The following is a 19,571-nucleotide window of genomic DNA, read 5'->3' on the forward strand; positions in this document are numbered from 1 at the left end:
AAAAAAAAACAAAACTGAGGTTTCCAGGTCAGCCTATTGGTTATATTAACCACATATAAAAATGCTGGCTACAGAAACTGACAGAAGATAAGATGCCCAACTTTCTTTAAATCTGCAGGCAAAAACTATAGTAAAGACAACTAACAAGACACAGGGCCTCTTCCAGCAAGATCCGCTTACAACGGAAATGTGAAAAGCCAGTTGAAGGAATTCAGGTCTCTACATTTAAACACTCCCCTTCTGAAAAAGTATTCTCTTTTCTCACTAGCTCAGCGGTTATCTATGATTAGGACTACATAGAAGACAATTGATTTTCCTCCCTAAAGTCCAAGTAATGCTCCTCGGTCTCCTTGACAATATAAGACTCCAGCCACTGCCATTTTAGTCTCTACCAAAACTATTTTTGCACTGTTTAAGAGGCCATTCTCATTCACACTAGTTCAAACACTTTGTGCTTTGATCAGATGATGGGAAAGAAAAATAGAAACTTTAAAGCCCTCCAATAGTATATTTCCTATCTTTAAATTAACTAGACAGGATAAAAGTTAAAAGATGTAATAGCATGCCATGATCAGAATTTCAGAATCATGGAATCCCGGGGTTAAAGGCAGCTTAGGTGCTGGCCTAGCTCTCCACAGCACAGACAAAGAGACTGAATCTGCGCCATCTACCCATGGCCACACGACCATCCCAGGCAAGGATGACACAATTTCACTGAGGAAGCAGGCAAAGCTCTTGACTATAGCAGTCCTCCCCCAGCACAGCCCCTTGGGTGGGCATTTTGCATGCACCACAAGAGGGGCAGTCCCTAAGAGAGAGGAAGTATTTTGAATGCTCAAAAACACATATTCAGGATTGGCACGAAGGTCACTGGTATAGTTGGCAAACTTCCCACATCAGACCTAGGGTCTGATGAGGAATGCCTTTCCAAGACAGCTGAAATCATGTTATTTCATAAGTTAAACACCTGCTATGTCACAATCAATGGGAAAAAAGAGAGTAGGAGAAAAAGGGAAAAAAAGAAAAATGAGAAATCTCCCCCTCTGACTTCCAGGTGTCTGCTTAGATCACCCTAAAATAAGGAGCCTCCTTAATGCTTACTTTAATGAGGACCTTCTTAAAGCTGGTCCAACTGGTGTTCAAGTCCCTGGACTGAAAAACAAGTTTATGAGCAGCGAGGTCACCTGATTCTGACCATGTGCATGCTGTTTACCCTGAGATGACAGGCCAGTGGCTGCCACAGCTATGATGAATGCTGTTAAGACTCTACGATCCCTTTGAAGCCTTACAGAGGCCTCTACATGACTAAATGCCATAAAAAAGAACCCTGAATGCAGCAAGAGTGTGAAAGGAGGGAAGTCACAAATGCCAGAGGACAGTGGGGAAAATCCCATTCTGGATACTGAATTGTTAATGTAAACTTGTTACTGGTTTCCCTGACTTGTGAGGTATCTCATTACATAATCACCTTAGAAGTGTAATCACTAAATCTCTTTAGAAGTCCCCTCCTCTACCTGTTGATGGCAATGCACCTACTTGCTACTAACAGCTGCCGCTTAAAACCAGGCCATACCAACAGTCAGGTAACAGAGGCAGCCCCACTATTCAACCCTCTGTAGCCCAGACCCATATAGCTCAGGAGCTCACATCGGTCACAAGTGTCAACCAGGAGACCTCGAACTCTGACCACAAGGAACAGTTCAGTGCTGGGGAAAAGAAGATGGTAAGAAGGGGCTTACCCATCTCTTCCTTTGCTGACAATCTTCACCTCAAAGTAATAAATGCCACAGGCAGCAGGTATGGGGTGAGTCGCACGCACTGAGGCAGCATCTTTGTGATTTTTACCATGACCTAATAGGAGAGAGCAAGGAAGAAATTTCAGCAGAAATGCAGATAGAAGCCTTGTTCTTTTCTGCTCCATGGCAACTTCACCCCTTCATGGCCAGGGGAAGCCCTTACATAGTTCAAGGAATAACTAGAGAACAACTGAGCAAACACATAAGCCTCCCACTTTTGGCTCACTTCCTCCTGGGAAATGCAGCCCTGCCAGAGACACTTTCTCCCATACAAACCAAAGGAGGGTACAGGCAATGTGGATGCATGTGAGAGATTCCCAAGTGCTGCTGGCAGTCTCTCCAGAATATAGAGAGCCCACCTGGGAGATCAGGAGAGGAGGAGGCAGCTCTGGAAGTCCATTCCCCTTAACTTTAATAAAAAACTCCAAGCTCTGTCTGTGATGTCTGGCAGGTGAGCAAGCCCAAAGGCCTCTGGCCAATGGAGGGGATGTGACCACCCCCTTCTTCTGACACTCCCAAAACTAAGCAGTGATGAAAGGCCCAGCTGGCATTGGAGCTACCCAGGATAACCAAAAAGGCTCTCGGGTGGAAGGTCCAGCCCTGCACTGGGTTTGGACACCTGTTGCAGTTCTCTTGCCATCGGGTGTCTCAGGGGCACAGCAGTCTAGAGAGTCGACCCTCGGCCTGGTCAGCCTCAACACCATGGACACCCCGCAGGGGCCAAGGCCTAACCTGGAGCACCCAGGCCAGGGAAGGGACGTGATATGGCAGGGGTCGGGCAGCACAGGCGCCCGGCAAATGCTCCGGTCATACCCCAACCACCCTGGGTAGAAGAGGCCGATACCTTTGTAGTGGACGCGGAGGTTGCCCTGGGAGAGGCCGATGTAGTTGTACTTGTCCTTGGGGCTCCAAGAGCGCGGCAGTGGCGTCTCATGCTGGTTGACCGCGGGATACAGGCGCTGAAGGCGCCGGCTCAGCTCCTGCTCCCCCGGGGACGGCAGCCCGCCCCCAGCGCCCCCACCAGAGGAATCTCCAGCCTGCGGGCTCCCAGCTCCCGGGTCCACCGTCGCCGCCGCCATCTTGGAGGGAGCTGCTATTGTGTCACTGGGGGCGGGGAGGAGCGGGACCAGATCTTCCCCGCTCAGCCAATGGCCGACGAGCCTACCGAGGCCGCAGGGAAACCGAGTCCGAGTCCGACACCTCTCTTTGGACATTGCCAGCCCTCGCCACATTGAGGACTCCATATCCCACAATGCAGAGCTTTCCAGAGGCGGGACAACCCGGGCTCGTAGGGAACTTTGGGAGATGTAGTATATATCTGCTCAGTCATAAGCCTGTTCGGCGAGACTTCGAGAAACCAAAAACTACAATTCCCGCTGGCAAGGCGGATCCAGGCCCTCAGTTCGCCGCCCTCCCCCATAGCCTCTGTTTATCACCCCGCCTCAGTTCTGATAGCTAGAGTCAAATCCACTGTAGTGATTGACTGAGGGGACCCTACTCCCGGGTCTGAGGCCACCTTTGCTAATTGGCTTCCCTCCCAGCCTGCCTGCTCGGGGAGCGGGGGTGTGGCACAACCGTGACCCCGCCCCAGCCGCTGGGATGCTGGGGCCTGGTCGCCATAGCGACGGGCTGTACACTACCACAGCTTCCCCCGCGGCTGATGCGGGCTGCCCGGCTGCCTGAGGGTCATGGCCTTCCAGAAGCCGCAGTCCTCCAGCTTCGCGACCACATCGAGGTAGGCACTGGCCGAACTGAGGGTAGAGAGGAGGGTTTGAGAGCTTCCAGAAAGAGAAATGCCTCTGTCCATTTGTCCAAGGCTTCAGGCCCCACAGAATCTGTGGTGCAGAAACTGAATCCGGGCTAACTTAGCCCGCTGAGGACATTACGCGCTAGCAAAAGGGCCGGCGCCCTTGATCATTAGTAAGAGCCAGCATGTGTTAAGCATATATTATGTGCCAAGTGCTTTATATATGGCACATTTAACCTCACAACTCTATGAGGTAGTAATATCTCCGTTTTACAAATGAGTAGAAGCCTGGAGAGATCATGTGTCTTACGTTTATAAGTGGTGGAGCTGGGATTTGAACCCAGCCATGTAAGACTTCTGAACCTGAGCTCTTAGCCACAAGGATAAACTGCCTCTTCACCCATTGGTTTATGGCAAAGATGCTTGTCGAATCGCTGTCTATTCAGGGGTTGCAGCCTCTGGGCACTGCAAAATATAACAACAAGATCTATTAGCCAGGAAAGCCACAAAATGTACATATTAAAACAGAAACTTGGGGCGCCTGAGTGGCCCAGGTGGTTGAGCATCTGTCTTCGGCTGAGATCATGATCCTGCGATCCACGATCACGGTCCTGCGATCAGCCCCAGGTGGGCCTCCCTACTCGGTTGGGAGCTGGCTTTTCCTTCTCCCTCTACCTCTCCCTCCTGCTCATGGTCTCTCTATCTTTATCTCTATCTCTCTGTTTCAAATGAATAAATAAAATGTTTTTTTTAATTAAAAATTTTTTTTTAATTTGGCTAAATATCTTTATAGCTTTGGGAACTTAGAGAAGTCTAAGTCCCAGGCCTCGAGTCACCTGAGTGGCTCAGTGGGTTAAGCCGATGCCTTCAGCTCAGGTCATGATCTCAGAGTCCTGGGATCGAGCCCCGCATTGGACTCTGCTCAGCAGGGAGCCTGCTTCTCCCTTTCTCTCTGCCTGCCTCTCTGCCTCCTTGTGATCTTTGTCTGTCAAATAAATAAATAAAATCTTAAAAAAAAAAAAAGTCCTAGGCCTCTGCTTTATCTCAGACATGGGGATGGATACAACCCACTTCACATTGTTGGGAAAACTTAGAATAAGTAAAGCTGTCATTGCAGCTCTTGCATATACTAAGTATTCAGCAAATGTTCAATGAATATAGTTTCTCCCTTCTAATCAGTACCAATGTAAAAACCTGATCTTATCTAAACTTTAATCCTTCAAGGTTTGCTGCCCCAATAAAGAAAGCCTACAAAAGTCAGGAGGGGCGCCTCGGTGGCTCAATCGGTTGAGTGTCTGACTCTTGATTTTGGCACAAATCATGAATTTTGGGGTTGTGGGATCCACCCCGCATCAGTTCTGTGCTGGGCATGTAGACTGCTTAAGATTCTCTCTCTGTCCTTCCTCTCCTCTCTCTCTTAAAACAAAACAAAACAAAAAAAAAAGTAAATTATTTGCCAGAGCTAAAATGAATCTACAAGAGCCATACAGCAGGCTTGAGAAAGAGTATAATTACCCAGCACAGGAATGATAGGAAAATACAGTCATGTTTGAGAGGGATATGAAACAGATTCAGGAGAATAAATGTTTATCTATTTTAAGAAGGAAGCATAATGGGGGTACCTGGCTGGCTTGGTTGGTGGAGTATGTGATTTTTTATCTCCAGCTTGTGAGTTTGGGCCCCACAATAGCTGTAGGGATTACTTAAAAATAAAATCTTAAGAAAGAAGAAGAAGAATGTAATTGCTGAGGCTGAATTTGGTAGCAGTACATAATATCATTGATTCCTGTCCATATCCTTCACCGGTATTTAGAAATGAATACTGGGCCAAGCTCTTTCCCTTAGAGGCACAGTATGGGTGTCCTCCTCCAGCTCCCCTTAGAGCAGAGCCAGGATGATGAAGGATAGGCCAGACCTTAGTACTACAAATATGTCAGCAGATCCTCTTAAAAGGGACCTTCAGATTGTGTATTTCCCAGGGTGCCTGGGTGGCTCAGTCGGATGAACCTATGCCTTTGGCTCGGGTAATGATCCCAGAGTCCCAGGATTGAGTCCCAGGATCAAGCCCGTATCCATAGGGGCTCCCTGCTCAGTAGGGAGTCTACTTCTCCCTCTGCTTCTCCCCCTTGCTCATGCTTGCTCACATGTGCTCTCTCTCTCTCCCTCAAATAAAGAAAGTCTTTAAAAAAGAAAGAAAGAAAGAAAGAATTTGTCTCTGTTTCCTTATGAGCAAACTAGGCTGAGAGAGGTTAAATGACCTGCCCCGGGGTTCCTGTTGGAACCCCAGATGTTGGCTCCATGCCCTTCAGCCAGTAAGTATGTGCAAGATAGGAACTGGCGCAACAAGCTCCTGGCCCTGTGCTTCTCGTCCTATAGCACCTGCCTTTGGTATGACACCCCCAGAATGTGTCAGAGTCACAAACATGAAACTCATCCGAATACTGAATGAAAGTGTAAGCCCACAGAGTTTTGTGGGCTCGTGGTGAGGCTTCCCTGTCACTGCAGGAATTGGGGAATTGGTGAGATTCTCAGCATGAGAAGGTTTCCAGGAATATAGGGAAATGTTTTGGGCCCAGGGTCAGGAACTTGTTGGCAGCATCCCTGGGAATCTGTAGGCAGTACTGGGAAGACCCAGAGCCTAGATCTGCAACAGAGAGAAGAGGCCATCTCTCTCGTAGATCTAGGAAGGGTGGAGGTACTATTCCCACTCAGGGCTCAGGGCTCTGTCACCTACCACTGTCTTCCCCTTTTCTGTGCAGAACACACATGCGGCCTTCAGGAGGGACCATAGATGACTCCTTCCTCACAGAAATCAAGAACACCCAGAATCGCAAGCTTTCTCAGAAACAGAAGACGCTGGTTAGTGCCAATGTCTTGTTGGAAACCCTGATGTCAATTCTCAGACCCTATCTGCCTTCCTCTCTGCAACCCAAAAGCACCATGCATCTGAAATACGTCTCCCAGAGTGGCTTCTCCCCAGTTAAGGGAGTGCAGCTCATGGAGGCCAGGTCCATCGGGCTCTGAGGTAGGTGTGTGCACACTCCTGCAGCTCACCTGAAAAGCCCATCCAGACCTCTCCTAGCAGAGAGAGATGCAGCTGATGTCCATGGATATGCTTCTCCTGCAGCTCAGCATTCTGGAATGGATCTCATTTTTTCATTCAGCCTGACATGTGCCAGGCATTATGCTACGTGCTGGGATGGTCACAGATCTGCCAAGGTCCTTCAGGGCTATGACTGTATCTTTTTTATATATGGCCCTGGTTCCTGAAAGGATACTTGAGTGGTAGGCATATGTTGAGAGCTCTATAATGCTGTGAGTAGATAAGTGAAGGCAGGAGTGAAGGGATGTTCCCACTTCGTGTTGCTGGCTCTGGGTTGGAAGCAAAGACTCTACTAGCCTCAGGAAACGTCCTTCCTCCATTCCTGTTCTTTTAAGTTTTTATATAAAAGTGAATGTTGTCTCTATCTTGGGGCACCTGGCTGGCTTAGTCAGTAGAGCATGTGACTCTTGATCTCTGGGTGGTTAGTTCAAGCCTTAGACTGGGCGAAGAGCTTACTTTTTAAACAAAATCAATGCTGTCTCATTAAGTACATTTGGGTTTTTGTTGATATGATCATAGGATTGTAATTATTTAATTAGCAAACAGCCATTATTGGAATCAAATGAAGAAACACATTTTTTAAAAGATTTTATTTATTTATTTGATAGACAGAGATCACAAGTAGGCAGAGAGGCAGGCAGAGAGAGAAGAGGTAGCAGCCTCCCTGCTGAGCAGAGAGCCAGATGATGAGCTCAATCCCAGGACCCTGGGATCATGACCTGAGCCAAAGGCCGAGGCTTTAACCCAGGTGCCCCAAGAAACACATTTTTAAAAAAAATTTTAAAGACTTTATTTATTTGACAGACAGAGATCACAAGTAAGCAAAGAGGCAGGCAGAAGCAGGCTCCCCACTGAGCAGAGTCAGATGATGGGCTCAATCCCAGGACCCTGAGATCATGACCTGAGCAGAAATCAGAGGCTTTAACCCAGAGCCACCCAGGCACCCCTATTTTTTTTTACTTTTTTGAAAAAACAGTTTAGCAAACTTATAACTCCAGCTCACAATGGAGCTTTATGGGCTGTGTGGTGGTTTTCTTTGTGTGTGTCCTGTGTGGGTAATTTGGGGACACATGGGCCCCACACATTGTTAGACTGGAGACTCCCAATATGGGGATCCAGACTCCAAAGAGGGAAAGGGGTTCAGTGCGACTCTTCGCGGAGACCAAGCGCGGGGCCACGGCTCCAGAACACCGGAGGACTTGGGGCACATGTTCCCCACTCCACTCAGCTGCCACCCACGCAGTGTAGCTGGGTCCCAGCCCTTTCGTGCAGCTGCAACACCGCCATTTTTAACCACCAGGGGGCATTGTTCCCTCCAGCCGACCTGCAACTCCATTCTCCCCGCCCCCGCGCCCGTGGCCTCCCTTCCCATCTCCACCAGCAAGAAGCAGAGATCATGGGGCGCCCGGGAACACCTCTTCACACCCACCTACTGGTGGAGGCCACCGGATAATGATAACCAAGGTCTGGAAGCCGCATTCGCCCAGGAGTCCATGTAGGGTGACCACGTTTTCTTTCCACAGAAAGGGCAGATCGAACACAAAGACTGGCCTTTGAAAGTCCGAAAAACGTATTAATTAGCTAGGGTCAGGTGCTTATCTGACAAATTCCCAGGTGTCTTTCAGAGTTACTTGGCACTTTTATAAAAATCACATCCAGGGGCGCGTGGGTGGCTCAGTGGGTTAAAGCCTCTGCCTTCATTCACCTCAGGTCATGATCCCAGGGTCCTGGTGACAGAGCCCCTGCATCTGGCTCTCTGCTCAGCGGGGAGCCTGCTTCCTCCTCTCTCTCTCTCTGCCTACTTGTGAACTCTGTCAGATAAATAAGTAAAATCTTTTTTTTTTTTTTTAAGATTTTATTTATTTATTTGTAAGAGAGAGTGAGAGCGAGCACAGGCAGACAGAGTGGAAGGCAGAGTCAGAGGGAGAAGCAGGCTCCCTGCGGAGCAAGGAGCCCGATGTGGGACTTGATCCCAGGACGCTGGGATCATGACCTGAGCCGAAGGCAGCTGCTTAACCAACTGAGCCATCCAGGCGTCCCAATAAGTAAAATCTTTAAAAAAAAAAATCACATCAAAAAAAAAAAAAGTTACATCAATTTTGACAAATTTCAAAAAACACTTTTTTTCTGGTTTGATTTTTTTTAATTTTTTAAAATTTTTAATTTTTTTAACATATAATGTATTATTTACCCCAGGGGTACAGCTCTGTGAATCATCAGGCTTACACATTTCACAGCACTCACCATAGCACACTCACCCACCCATGTCCATAATCCAGCTACCCTATCCCTATCCACCCAGCCCCCAGCAACCTTCAGTTTGTTTCCTGAGATTAAGAGTCTCTTATGGTTCATCTCCCTCCTGAACCCATCTTGTTTCATTTTTTCCTTCCCTATACCCCACAACCCCCACCCTGCCTCTCAAATTCCTCATATCAGAGAGATAATTGTCTTTCTCTGATTGACTTATTTCACTCAGGATAATACCCTCTAGTTCCATCCACATGTTGCAAATGGCAAGATTTTGTTTCTTTTGATGGCTGCAGAGTATTCCATTGTGTATATATACCACAGCTTCTTTATCCATTCATCTGTTGATGGACATCTAGGTTCTTTCCTAGTCTGGCTACTGTGGACATTGCTGCTATAAATTTCTGGTTTGATTTTTAAGTTTGACTTTTCTCATTTTTCTAATTTGTCTATTTATACTTTTATTTATTTTTTATACTTTTATTTATCTTTTAAAAGATTTTATTTATTTATTTGAGAGAAAGACAGGTAGTGATGGAGATAGCAAGAGATAGCAGATTCAGAGAGGAGAGGGAGAAGCAGGCCCCCGCTAAGCAGGGAGCCCGACATAGGACTTGATCCCAGGACCCTGGGATCATGACCTGAGCCCAAGGCATGTCCTTAACTGCCAGAGCCATCCATCTTTGTTTTTTGTTTTCTGTTTTTAATTAGAGAATGCACAAATGGGGAGAGGAGCAGAGAGAGATGGACAAGCAGACTCTGCACTTAGTGCAGAACCTGGGACAAGGCAAGGGGCTGGGGGCTGTAGGCTCAATCCCACCACCCTGAGATCATGACCTGAGCTGAAATCAAGAGTCAGGCACTTAACTGACTGAGCCATCCAGGTGACCCCATATCTCTTTACAAACAGAAAGAAAGCTTAAAGCTTTCTTTTCTAATAGCAGAAGTATTTTAAGCAATTAAAATAAATACCAGGGTCGGCACCCCGGGTACTCAGTCAGTTAAACATCTGCCTTGGGCTCAGGTCATGATCCTAGGATCCTGGGATGGAGCTCCCCCCCTCCCCCGCCCCTCCTGCCCCTGCAGTCAGGCTCCCAGCTCAGTGGGGAGCCTGCTTCTCCCTCTCCCTGTGCCTGCTGCTCCTGCTTGTGTTTTCTCTCTCTCTCTGTCAAATAAATAAAATCTTTAAAAAACCTTTAATAAATAAATAAATACATTCATACCAGGGTACTTGGCGGGCTCAGTCGGTAGAACAGACTACACTTCATCTCAGGTCATGGGTTCGACCCCCCACATTGGGGGTAGAGATTACCTAAATAAAGGGGTGCCTGGGAAGCTCAGTCGGTAACGCATCTTACTCTTGTCAGAGCTCAGGTCTTGATCTTAGCATTGTGTGGAACCTAGTTAAAATTAAATAAATAAATAACTTCAAATTTTTTAAAAATTAAAAAAATAAAATAAATACCTTGCGAGTGCTGCTCTGACCATGTCCCAAACATTTTGAACGTGAAATTTTAAAGATTTTATTTATTTATTTGACAGACAGAGATCACATGTAGGCAGAGAGGCAGGCAGAGAGAAAGGAGGAAGCAGGCTCCCCAATGAGCAGAGAGCCCGATGCGGGGCTTGATCCCAGGACCCTGAGATCATAACCTGAGCCGAAGGCAGAGGCTTTAACCCACTGAGCCACCCAGGTGCCCCTGAACGTGAAATTTTAACATTCTTATTTATTTATTTATTTTTAGTAATCTCTACACCCAATGCAGGACTTGAACTTATGACCCTGATATCAAGAATCCCATGCTCCCCCAACTGAGCCAACCAGATACCCCAACATTATTTCTATACATTGTATTCTAAGAAGTTAATGGGTCAAGAAAAATAGGAATTGCTTACTAAATTTCCAAATACTTAAGAGGTACAAAGAGGGCTCTTATATTGAATGCAACATTGAATTCTAATTCAATTTTCTTTTATTTTCTTTCTTTCTTTATTAAAGATTTTGTTTTTAAATAATCTCTACACCCCAACATGGGGCTTGAACTCACAATGCTAATATCGAGGGTCTCACGGGCTACCAATTGAACCAGCCAGGCACCCCCAATTTTCTTTTAAATTGGAAAGTAATTTTTGTGCATTGTAGAAAATTTGAAAAATGTTCAATTATAGTACAATAACTACCTAATGGCCTATCATTAGAGGATAATAATTGCTGATAACCTTTTAGGTTATTTCTTCTGTCTCTTCTGGACATCCATTTTTACCTAGTTGTGCTTATTCCCTAGTTTCAGGCTTTACTTAACCCTTAGAAATACAGCATTAGCATATTTCTGTGTTAGGCCTTTATGTAATCATTTCATGACTGCTTCTATTTTTAGACACTTAGGAGTTTTCTAATTTCTAGACATTTAGGAATTTTCCAATTTTTTCAGTCATAAGGCTTTGAGGACTGCCCTTCTGCATAAAGCTGCTGCTCCATCCCTGTCTCCATCCACACTGGCCACCCCAGGTCCCAGCCTCAGGCAGCCTGCTGTCCTTGGGCATTCATCCCTATTCCTAGCTCTTTAAACCACCTGCCCTTTCCCTGAGGTGTTGGTGCTACCCAGGATGCCTTTGTGCCCCACCTCTAACCCTGACACACACATCTTCTCCCAAATGACCTCAGCTCCTCTCATATAGTACTCTTATGTACTGAATGAACATCACAGACATCACCACCTCCTACAAGATGATTAGCTTCCCCTGGTCCCTTCCAATCAAGTCTTGTCCCCTCCTGGTAATCTGCATTGGCTTCAGTCACTACCCACTGACTTGCGATCATCAGTTCATTTGTCATCCCACCTCCTTCATACCCCCAGCTTCCTTCATGTCCCTAGAACCCAGTGGGTTGAGAAGGTACTATGGCTCCAGGAATGCCTGATGAACAAATGGATGACTGAATGGATGAACTATAGAGGTGAGATTTGCTGGATCAGAGGCTCATTTTTCCCCCCTAAGTTTTGAGTATTTCACTAAAAGATTAAAAAAAAAAAACAAAAACAAAAAAAAACAGCCTATGGGGCACCTGAGTGGCACCCTCGGTTAAGCGTCTGCCTTCGGCTCAGGTCATGATCCCAGGGTCCTGGGATTGAGCCCTGCATTGGGCTCCCTACTCAGCAGGGAGCCTACTTCTCCCCCTCCTCCCTACTTGTGTTCCCTCTCACTATCTTGTTGCTATCTCCGTTTCTGTCTCTCTCTCAAATAAATAAATAAAATCTTAAAAAAATAAAACAGCCTATGCATATTAACTGTTTCCACTCCCTACCCCTCATCAAGGTTCAAAATCAGATCCCACTGCTTCAGGACACTCCCACCCACCTTCCCCCCTCAGGGGGTACAGCTCGTCTCCTCTTAGGGTCCACAGCTACCCCTGCTGCATCTCTGCAGTCCTATCTGAGTGTCAGTCCAGGCACAGGGCTGGGCCTGCCCTCCTCTGTCTTTCACTGGACTGTGCTGTGGGGCAAGGGCTGATACGGATTGGTACTCACATCTGTTTTCATGGTACAGATATCCAATACTCACTGACATACCTACAGAAGAGAAGGATAGCTCACCTTTACTGAGTTCCAAGGAGGTGTCTGAGTCTGCATAAACCAACTTCATTTTTTCTCACTGCATCCTCACGTTAATATAATGCAATGGGAACTAAAACCAACCCAATTTTACAAATGCAGAGACTGAGGTTCAGAGCCATTAAGCCTGTGGTCACACAACCAATAAGGGATATCTGGCTTTTTAACCTAAACTCTACCTCTAGGGCCCATGGTCTTCATTATGAACTATATTTAGAGACGTTGGGGAGGGGTACCTGGCTCACTCAGTTGGTGAGACATGTAACTCTTGATCTCAGGGCCATGAGTTCAAGCCCCATGTTGGGTGTGGAGCCTACTTAAAAAAGAGACAGAGAGATGTTGGGGGGAAAATCAAGAATAGAGGGAGGTGGGGTTCATGGGTGGCCCAATTAATTAAGCAGTTAAGTGTCTGACTTGTTAAGTGAGCCTTGGTTTTGGCTCAGGTCATGATCTCGGGATCATGGGATTGAGCGCTTCGTCCAGCTCCATACTTGGCATGGAGCCTGCTTGAGATTTTCTCTCTCCCTTTCCTTCCCCCTCTGACTCTCCCATGCATGCACGTGTTCTCTCTCTCAAATAAGTAAATAAAATCTTAAAAAAAAAAAAAAAAAAGTAAGGGCTCCTGGGTGGCTCAGTTGGTTGAGTTTCCAACTCTTGGTTTAAGTGCAGGTCATGATCTTGGGGTGGTGGGATCGAGCCCCACATGGGCTCTGTGCATGGGTCTGCTAGAGATTCTCTCCCTGTGCCTTTCCCCCATGCTTGCACATGCATGCGTGGTCTCTCTATCTCTCTCTCAAATAAATCAATCTAGAAAAAAAAAAAAAAGGTAGAGGGAGGAGGATGGAGAGGAGCATTAGGAAAGGGAGAAGTGTTGTCATGGTAACCCCACCTGTCTCTTCCTGCAGTCCTGTCAGTTCTCCATTGGTGACCAACTGTCCCCATGGCCCACTTACACCACTGATCAGACCATTCTGCATAATCGAAAGCCCTGTTCATATGATTATCGGAAACGAGCAGGGTAAGCTGGGGTCAGCCCCCTGGTGGATGGGTTGGTACAGACCCAACATTGGATCCAGAGGTAGCATGGGAGTGTGTGCTGCCCCAGACTAATGATGCAAGAGCCCTGTGGGGTGGGGTGCCCATCACATCTCATCCCACCATCCCCTGCAGTAGCTGGCAGAAGCAGCCCCTGGGCATTACTAAGCCGAGGTACCTGGAGCAGCTAGAGAACTACCTGCGCAAGGAGCTCCTCCTGCTGGACCTGAGCACAGATTCTACCCAGGAGCTGAGGCTGCAGGTTAGAGTCATGGAATAACTGTGGGGAGGGTGGGAGAACAGGTGGGAGGAAATATTACTCACTAGGACTGAGCAATTCAGACTTCAGGAGAGACCAGTCTTGGGGCACCCGGGTGGCTCAGTCCTTAAGCGTCCTCCTTCGGCCTCAGTTCATATTCCCAGGGTTCTGGGATGGAGCCCATTGGGCTCCCTGTTCAGCAGGAAGCCTGCTTCTCCCTCTCCCCCTCCCCCTGCTTGTGTTCCCTCTTTTTCTGTGTCTCCCTCTGTCAAAGAAATAAATAAAATCTTTAAAAGAAAAAAAAAAAAAGGAGAGACCAGTTTCTCCCAGCTCTTTGGGTTTCCCATTCCTGGTAAGGGGAACGTGTTCTATGACAAAGTTAGTGAGCAGGCAAAGCTGCCAGTATAAAACCAAAATTCTCCTGAGGTTTGATTTTCCTCAGCTGAGTCAGGTAGTAGACTGGATGTTGTTTCCAGTCCCTTCAGCTCTGTGATCTTCAGTGACTAGCATGTGTTGTTGGACATCAACCAGTGGAGCCTGAATTCTGGCAGTTGGACAAGAAGGGGTCACACAGTGTTCACTAGCCTAGGGATGACAGACCCAAGCTTGAGGAGCTTAGCCCAGATACCTAGAAAAACCTAGATGCAGATTAGATTCTAATACATACTAAGGAGGGAATCCCCAAATTCGTGCTCAAACAAGGATGATGACAGGGAACCCCTCACTTCTTTTTTTTTTTTTTTTAAAGATTTTATTTATTTATTTGACAAAGGGAGAGATCACAAGTAGGCAGAGAGGCAGGCAGGGCGGGGGTGGGGGAGGGGGGAAGCAGGCTCCCCACTGAGCAGAGAGCCCGGTGCGGGGCTTGATCCCAGGAACCTGAGATCATGACCTGAGCCAAAGGCAGCGGCTTAATCCACTGAGCCACCCAGGCACCCCGAACCCCTCACTTCTGACTTAGTTACTGACAGAAGCATTTCCTGAGTGTCATCTGTGTGCTAGGCCCTGAATGGGGCCTTGAATGCAACCTCACAGTCTGAAGGTACTTCATTAAGGAAGCAGAACTTCAGAGAAGACATATAGCTATGAAGTGGTGGGGCTGGGTTACAAGCTCAGGGCTGATTCCAGAACCTGTGCTAATTCCAGTACATAATGCTGCCTCCAAAAACTTCTGTGTCCAAATGGAACAGGAAATCACACCTCTCTTTGGTCAGAATACAAGGCTGGGGCATTTGATCTCCTCCTGCCTCCATAGGTCTATAAGATAGCAAAAGGTGAGAGGCCAACTAAGGCACAGGGCTTGGAGAAGGCTGGCTGCCTGGAGAGCCAGAGTGAGGTGGCCCTCACCCAGGTTATTTGCCAGACTTCAGAGATAGTGAGAACAGTTGAGAGGGAAAGAGCTGCCCCTCAGCTTCCTGGCACTGAGAGCCCCAGGTGGTGCCCTGGGGGATTTGTTTGAATATGGGTGACCTTGCAGCTTCATGCTACAATACTTCTAAGCTTAAGAGAGTGACAGCTAAAGGCCAGGAGGTGACAGGTCCCCTTTTTTTTGCCAGCCTTACAGAGAAATCTTTGACTTCTTCATAGAGGACTTTAAAACATACAAGCCATTGCTATCCTCCATCAAGAATGCATATGAGGTGATGCTGGGTAAGACTGCAGCCTCTGTGCCCGGATCCAGTCTGGAGGGCATGCAGAAGATCCTACTCTGACCTTCTGGGGCTGTGCAGAAGTATTGGGGCAGCTACTAACTGGGTCTAGAGGTCACCAAGCATTGCTCAGCTGTTTTTACTTATACTGTCCTGTGTGAGCACCTGACTACCTCCTGTCCTTGGGAAACATGGCAAGGCAATATCTGTAGGAAAGAAATCAACTTTACTATTGAGAGTAAAGCCCAGGAGGGAATGAGTACCTCTGGGAAGTGATGAGCCTCCCTAACCAGACATGGGAGGTTCTGGGCATGGTACAGCTGCTGGACTAAAGGCTGTAGGAAGAAAGGGCATAGATGAAACCCCATTCCTCAGACAGACTCTGTCTTTGGTTTAAAAGCAAATGCAGAAAGAAAAAAAAAAAAAAAAAAAAAAAAAACAACCCCAGGGATGGGGGGAAGGCAAATGCAGGGAGGCATGAAACAGGGTCCATGCTTTGAACAAGGCATATGCGTAGACTCCTGGAGTTTGCAAGACATAGCCACCCATTGTGACCTTAGGATCAGTGTCTCCTGACTGTTTTCTATGGTCCCAAAGGGAGTCTCCCACCTGTCCCTGCCTAGCCTACCAGAGGGAGAAGATTCGGGCTCTGGAGCCCCTGAAGGCCAAGCTTGTCACTGTGAATGAGGACTGCAATGAGAGAATCCTGGCCATGAGGGCTGAGGAGAGATATGAAATCTCCCTGCTGAAGAGAGAGAAGATGAATTTGCTAAAACTCATTGACAAAAAGAACGAGGAGAAGATCTCATTGCAGAGCGAGGTGAATGGGAGTAGTGTGGTGACCAACTCCCTGAATTCCTGCTGCCCCCACCCCAGGGGTGATCTGAGGCCCTGGGCACTAAGGTGACTCCCTAACTCTCTACCCTGCTGCCTGGATTGATATACTGATTGGCCACCTTGTCTCCTTCTCCCTCCAACTTTCCTGTTTCCAGGCCCTGATGGGGCCACTCAGCACCCATCCCATGCCCTTTGATGGCTAGCTATGTATAGCCCCTGACCTCACAGCCACCTTCCCAACAGGTATCCAAACTGAGAAAGAATTTAGCTGAGGAGTACCTGCGCTACCTCAGTGAGCGAGACGCCCGCAAGATCCTCATTGCAGACCTGAATGAGCTGCGGTACCAGAGGGAGGACATGTCACTAGCCCAGTCCCCAGGTAAGCCTGAGGTGGTTTCTCTCCACTGAGGAGGTACTAGAGAGGAGTCTTGCCACTCATCCCTATTCATTCAACTCTCTTAATGTCTGTTCATCCATGCCCATTCACAAAGTGGGGATGTTCCTGCTGCTGCCCAGGTCTATGGATCTTTTTGAGCTGAACTGAGAATCATAGACTCATTGTTTAAGTAGGAAGCCATTGTGGCCTGCTGGGACAGCCTGGACTCCCTGAGAGCAGGACAGGCCTGGTACCCCATGTCCTGGGCTTCTCTATTTAAGCCTGAAGTTCTAAGCTGTTAGCACTCTGGGAAAGACCCAGGGCTTCCCAATCAGGGAGAAAAAGATGTGGGACCAGGCCCTGAGGGACACTCTAAACCTGCCCTGGGCTACAGGCTCTGGAGCCAGGGTAACACAAGATGGTGGGTACTCTGGCAGGCATCTGGGGGGAGGACCCCGTGAAGTTAACACTGGCTCTGAAGATGGCCCGGCAAGACCTGACCCGCACACAGATGGAACTCAACACCATGAAGGCCAACTTTGGAGATGTGGTGCCCAGGAGGGACTTTGAAATGCAGGAGAAGACCAACAAGGATCTGCAGGAGCAGGTATAGGTACTGGTGGGCGGGTAGGGCAAGGTAGGGTCATGTGGGTAGGTAACAAGCTGTTCCACAGCTGGACAGCCTGAGAAGTGATTATGAAGAGGTCTGCAAGGAGCATGAGATACTGCTGCAGTTGCACATGACCACACTGAAAGAGCGGGACCAGTTTCATTCTGAGCTCCAGGAGATCCAGCGTACCTCTACGCCACGGCCTGACTGGAGCAAGTGCGAAGGTAATGATGGCCACTGTGCTCCCAGGGACTGCTCAAGCATGTGATTTGAACTCCAGCTCCCTCTTTCCACATGCAGATGTGGTGGCTGGGGGCCCAGATCGCTGGCAAAAGCTGGCTGAGGGCAAGAACAGTGACCAGCTGGTGGATGTACTCCTGGAGGAGATTGGCGAGGGGCTGCTCCGGGAGAAAGACTTCTTTCCTGGTCTGGTAGGGGTCCCTGGGGCTTAGGAGGTTTGAGGCCAGATTCAGAACAGCCAGGCCTTGCCGCTAAGACTTGAGGTTCTGGGGGAACCATCTGGGGCTCTCCCTGGGCCCAGAGATGAACTGACACTCTCCTTTCCAGGGCTATGGGGAAGCCATCCCTCCTTTCCTTCGATATGATGGCTTTGTGGAGAACAAGAAGCCAAGCAAGAAGGATGTGATAAACCTCCTCAAGGATGCCTGGAAGCAACGTCTTGTTGAGGAGGTCAGATCTCATGGGCCATTTTGGCTTGGTATGGCCTTGAGAGTCTTCCAGGGGGTTCCACTGGGGGGTTAGAGAGAAGGGCCAATCCACCATGGGGTAGGCTTACCAAACTATCATCTCCCACCCACAGAAAGAGAAATTCCCAGATTTCTTCTTCAGTTTCCTAGAGCATCGCTTTGGACCTAGTGAAGCCATGGCTTGGGCTTACACCATTTTTGAAAATATCAAGCTCTTCCGCTCTAATGAGGTCATGAGTCAGTTCTATGCAGTCTTGATGGGAAAGGTGAGGTTGGGGCTGGCCCTCTCTTTGTCCCAGGCATAGGCCAGCTCTATTGCTACCACTCCAGGAAGCAGCAAATTAGTCAACGCTTCCTTCCCTGTAGAGGAGTGAGAGTGTATACATCAAGCAAAAGGAGACAGTGGCACAGCTGCTGAAGGAGATGACAAATGCCGACAGTCAGAATGAGGGGGTGATAACCATGGAGAACTTAAGGTGAGAGTCTGGTCCAGCTATCCAAACTCCTGTCCAACATTTCATCTGGCCAGGCTCCCAGATATGCAGGGGATAGGGGAGCCTGGCAGGAAGGGCTCACAGCCTCAACACTTGTCCTTTTTGAGCACTGGTGGGGCTGGCAGAGGGGTACAGGAAGATGGGTGAGCAGGCCTCAGCCAGGTCTCTTGGCCCTTGTGTCTCCCAACAGCACAGTCCTCAAGAGCAACTTCCCCTTCAAGAAGGAAGAGAAAATTCAGGAGTTGATGGAGGAAGGAGGCTGGCATCCCAACAGCAGCAATGCAGACTTGTTGAACTACCGCTCGTTATTCATAGAGGTACCCACCTCTATATCTGTATATGTTGGGCAGGGATTGTCCAGGATCTTGCCGAGCCCTGCCCTAGCCTCTGCTGGACCTGGACCCCAACCAATGTGTTCTCACCCTGCCTTGTGGCCCCTCCCAGGATGAAGAGGGCCAGAGTATGCCCTTTGTACAAAAGCTGTGGGAACAGTACGTGGATGAAAAGGATGAATACCTACAGGAACTAAAACAGGAACTGGGCCTAGAACTGTGAGTAACTCCTGAGCCCTTAGGCCCACTTAGCCATAGGCAAGTCCCTATGCCACAGGGTGGCATCTCAAGGCCTTGGGTTTCCCTCTGCACTGCTGAGCTTGCTGCTGGGCACTATATACAACTCAAGTTCGGCAGAGGACACCTTGGGGGTCTGGGGTGCAGAAAGGAGAGGTCAAGGCCTACCTCTCTTTCTTTGTGGGGGCAGCTATGATGAAGTAACCCTACCCAGGCTACGTGAAGCCCTGATGAACATTGATCCCGGGCTAGACAAGCAGACCCTAAATGGCTACTTGAGCCGGGCCTTCCAGCTCCCCATGACAGAACTGCCTGAGGAGGGTGAAGAGAAGGAAGAAGGCATTGTGGTACGGCTCAAGATTGCCCTGGAACGGCTTCAGATGACTGACATCAGGCGCATGGGGTCTCAAGAGCAGGAGCCTACAAGCTAGGGCCACTGTGGGCAGCCTTAGTGCTGCTAACCTCTAACTTTTAGTATAAAATTATTTGTCTGAACCTGTTCTCCAGGTTATGTTGGGGAGTTGAGGG

General features: G+C 48.3%; 2 protein-coding genes across 9 annotated transcripts in view; one reads left to right on the plus strand and one right to left on the minus strand.

The window, feature by feature from the left end:
• Positions 1 to 2,915, minus strand: part of RANBP10 (RAN binding protein 10) — a 69,260-nt gene extending 66,345 nt beyond the window's left edge. Inside the window, exons 1-2 of one of the 2 annotated variants that reach the window (XM_004744441.3) lie at positions 2,641 to 2,915; positions 1,740 to 1,851 (exon numbers count right to left, since the gene is read on the minus strand). In XM_004744441.3, coding sequence (XP_004744498.2) covers positions 1,740 to 1,851; positions 2,641 to 2,875 — 347 coding nt within the window. In that variant the 5' untranslated portion in view covers positions 2,876 to 2,915. Of the gene's footprint in view, positions 1 to 1,739; positions 1,852 to 2,640 lie in introns of those variants that run through there. The other variant, XM_013052242.2, reaches the window with a different exon arrangement.
• A 340-nt stretch (positions 2,916 to 3,255) lies between these two features.
• Positions 3,256 to 19,538, plus strand: TSNAXIP1 (translin associated factor X interacting protein 1). 7 transcript variants are annotated; one of them, XM_004744443.3, is made up of 16 exons: positions 3,256 to 3,531; positions 6,303 to 6,402; positions 13,413 to 13,525; positions 13,681 to 13,804; positions 15,358 to 15,451; positions 16,074 to 16,270; positions 16,531 to 16,666; positions 17,101 to 17,270; positions 17,338 to 17,497; positions 17,574 to 17,704; positions 17,841 to 17,963; positions 18,094 to 18,246; positions 18,347 to 18,456; positions 18,665 to 18,791; positions 18,919 to 19,025; positions 19,234 to 19,538. In XM_004744443.3, exons 1-16 carry the CDS (start codon positions 3,485 to 3,487, stop codon positions 19,472 to 19,474), a joined length of 2,133 nt encoding a protein of 710 aa, XP_004744500.1. In that variant the 5' UTR covers positions 3,256 to 3,484; the 3' UTR covers positions 19,475 to 19,538. The 7 variants fall into 7 exon arrangements, with proteins under 7 accessions (XP_004744500.1, XP_012907698.1, XP_004744499.1 ...); XM_004744442.3 differs by having other exon boundaries at positions 3,257 to 3,531; positions 13,678 to 13,804; XM_004744444.3 differs by lacking the exon at positions 3,256 to 3,531 and adding an exon at positions 3,976 to 4,170 and having other exon boundaries at positions 13,678 to 13,804.
• The last annotated feature ends 33 nt before the right edge of the window (positions 19,539 to 19,571 follow it).

Source organism: Mustela putorius, unplaced genomic scaffold, assembly GCF_011764305.1.
Source record: "Mustela putorius furo isolate JIRA1106 unplaced genomic scaffold, ASM1176430v1.1 tig00000174_pilon_pilon_pilon, whole genome shotgun sequence".
In the NCBI taxonomy this organism is placed as follows: domain Eukaryota; kingdom Metazoa; phylum Chordata; class Mammalia; order Carnivora; family Mustelidae; genus Mustela; species Mustela putorius.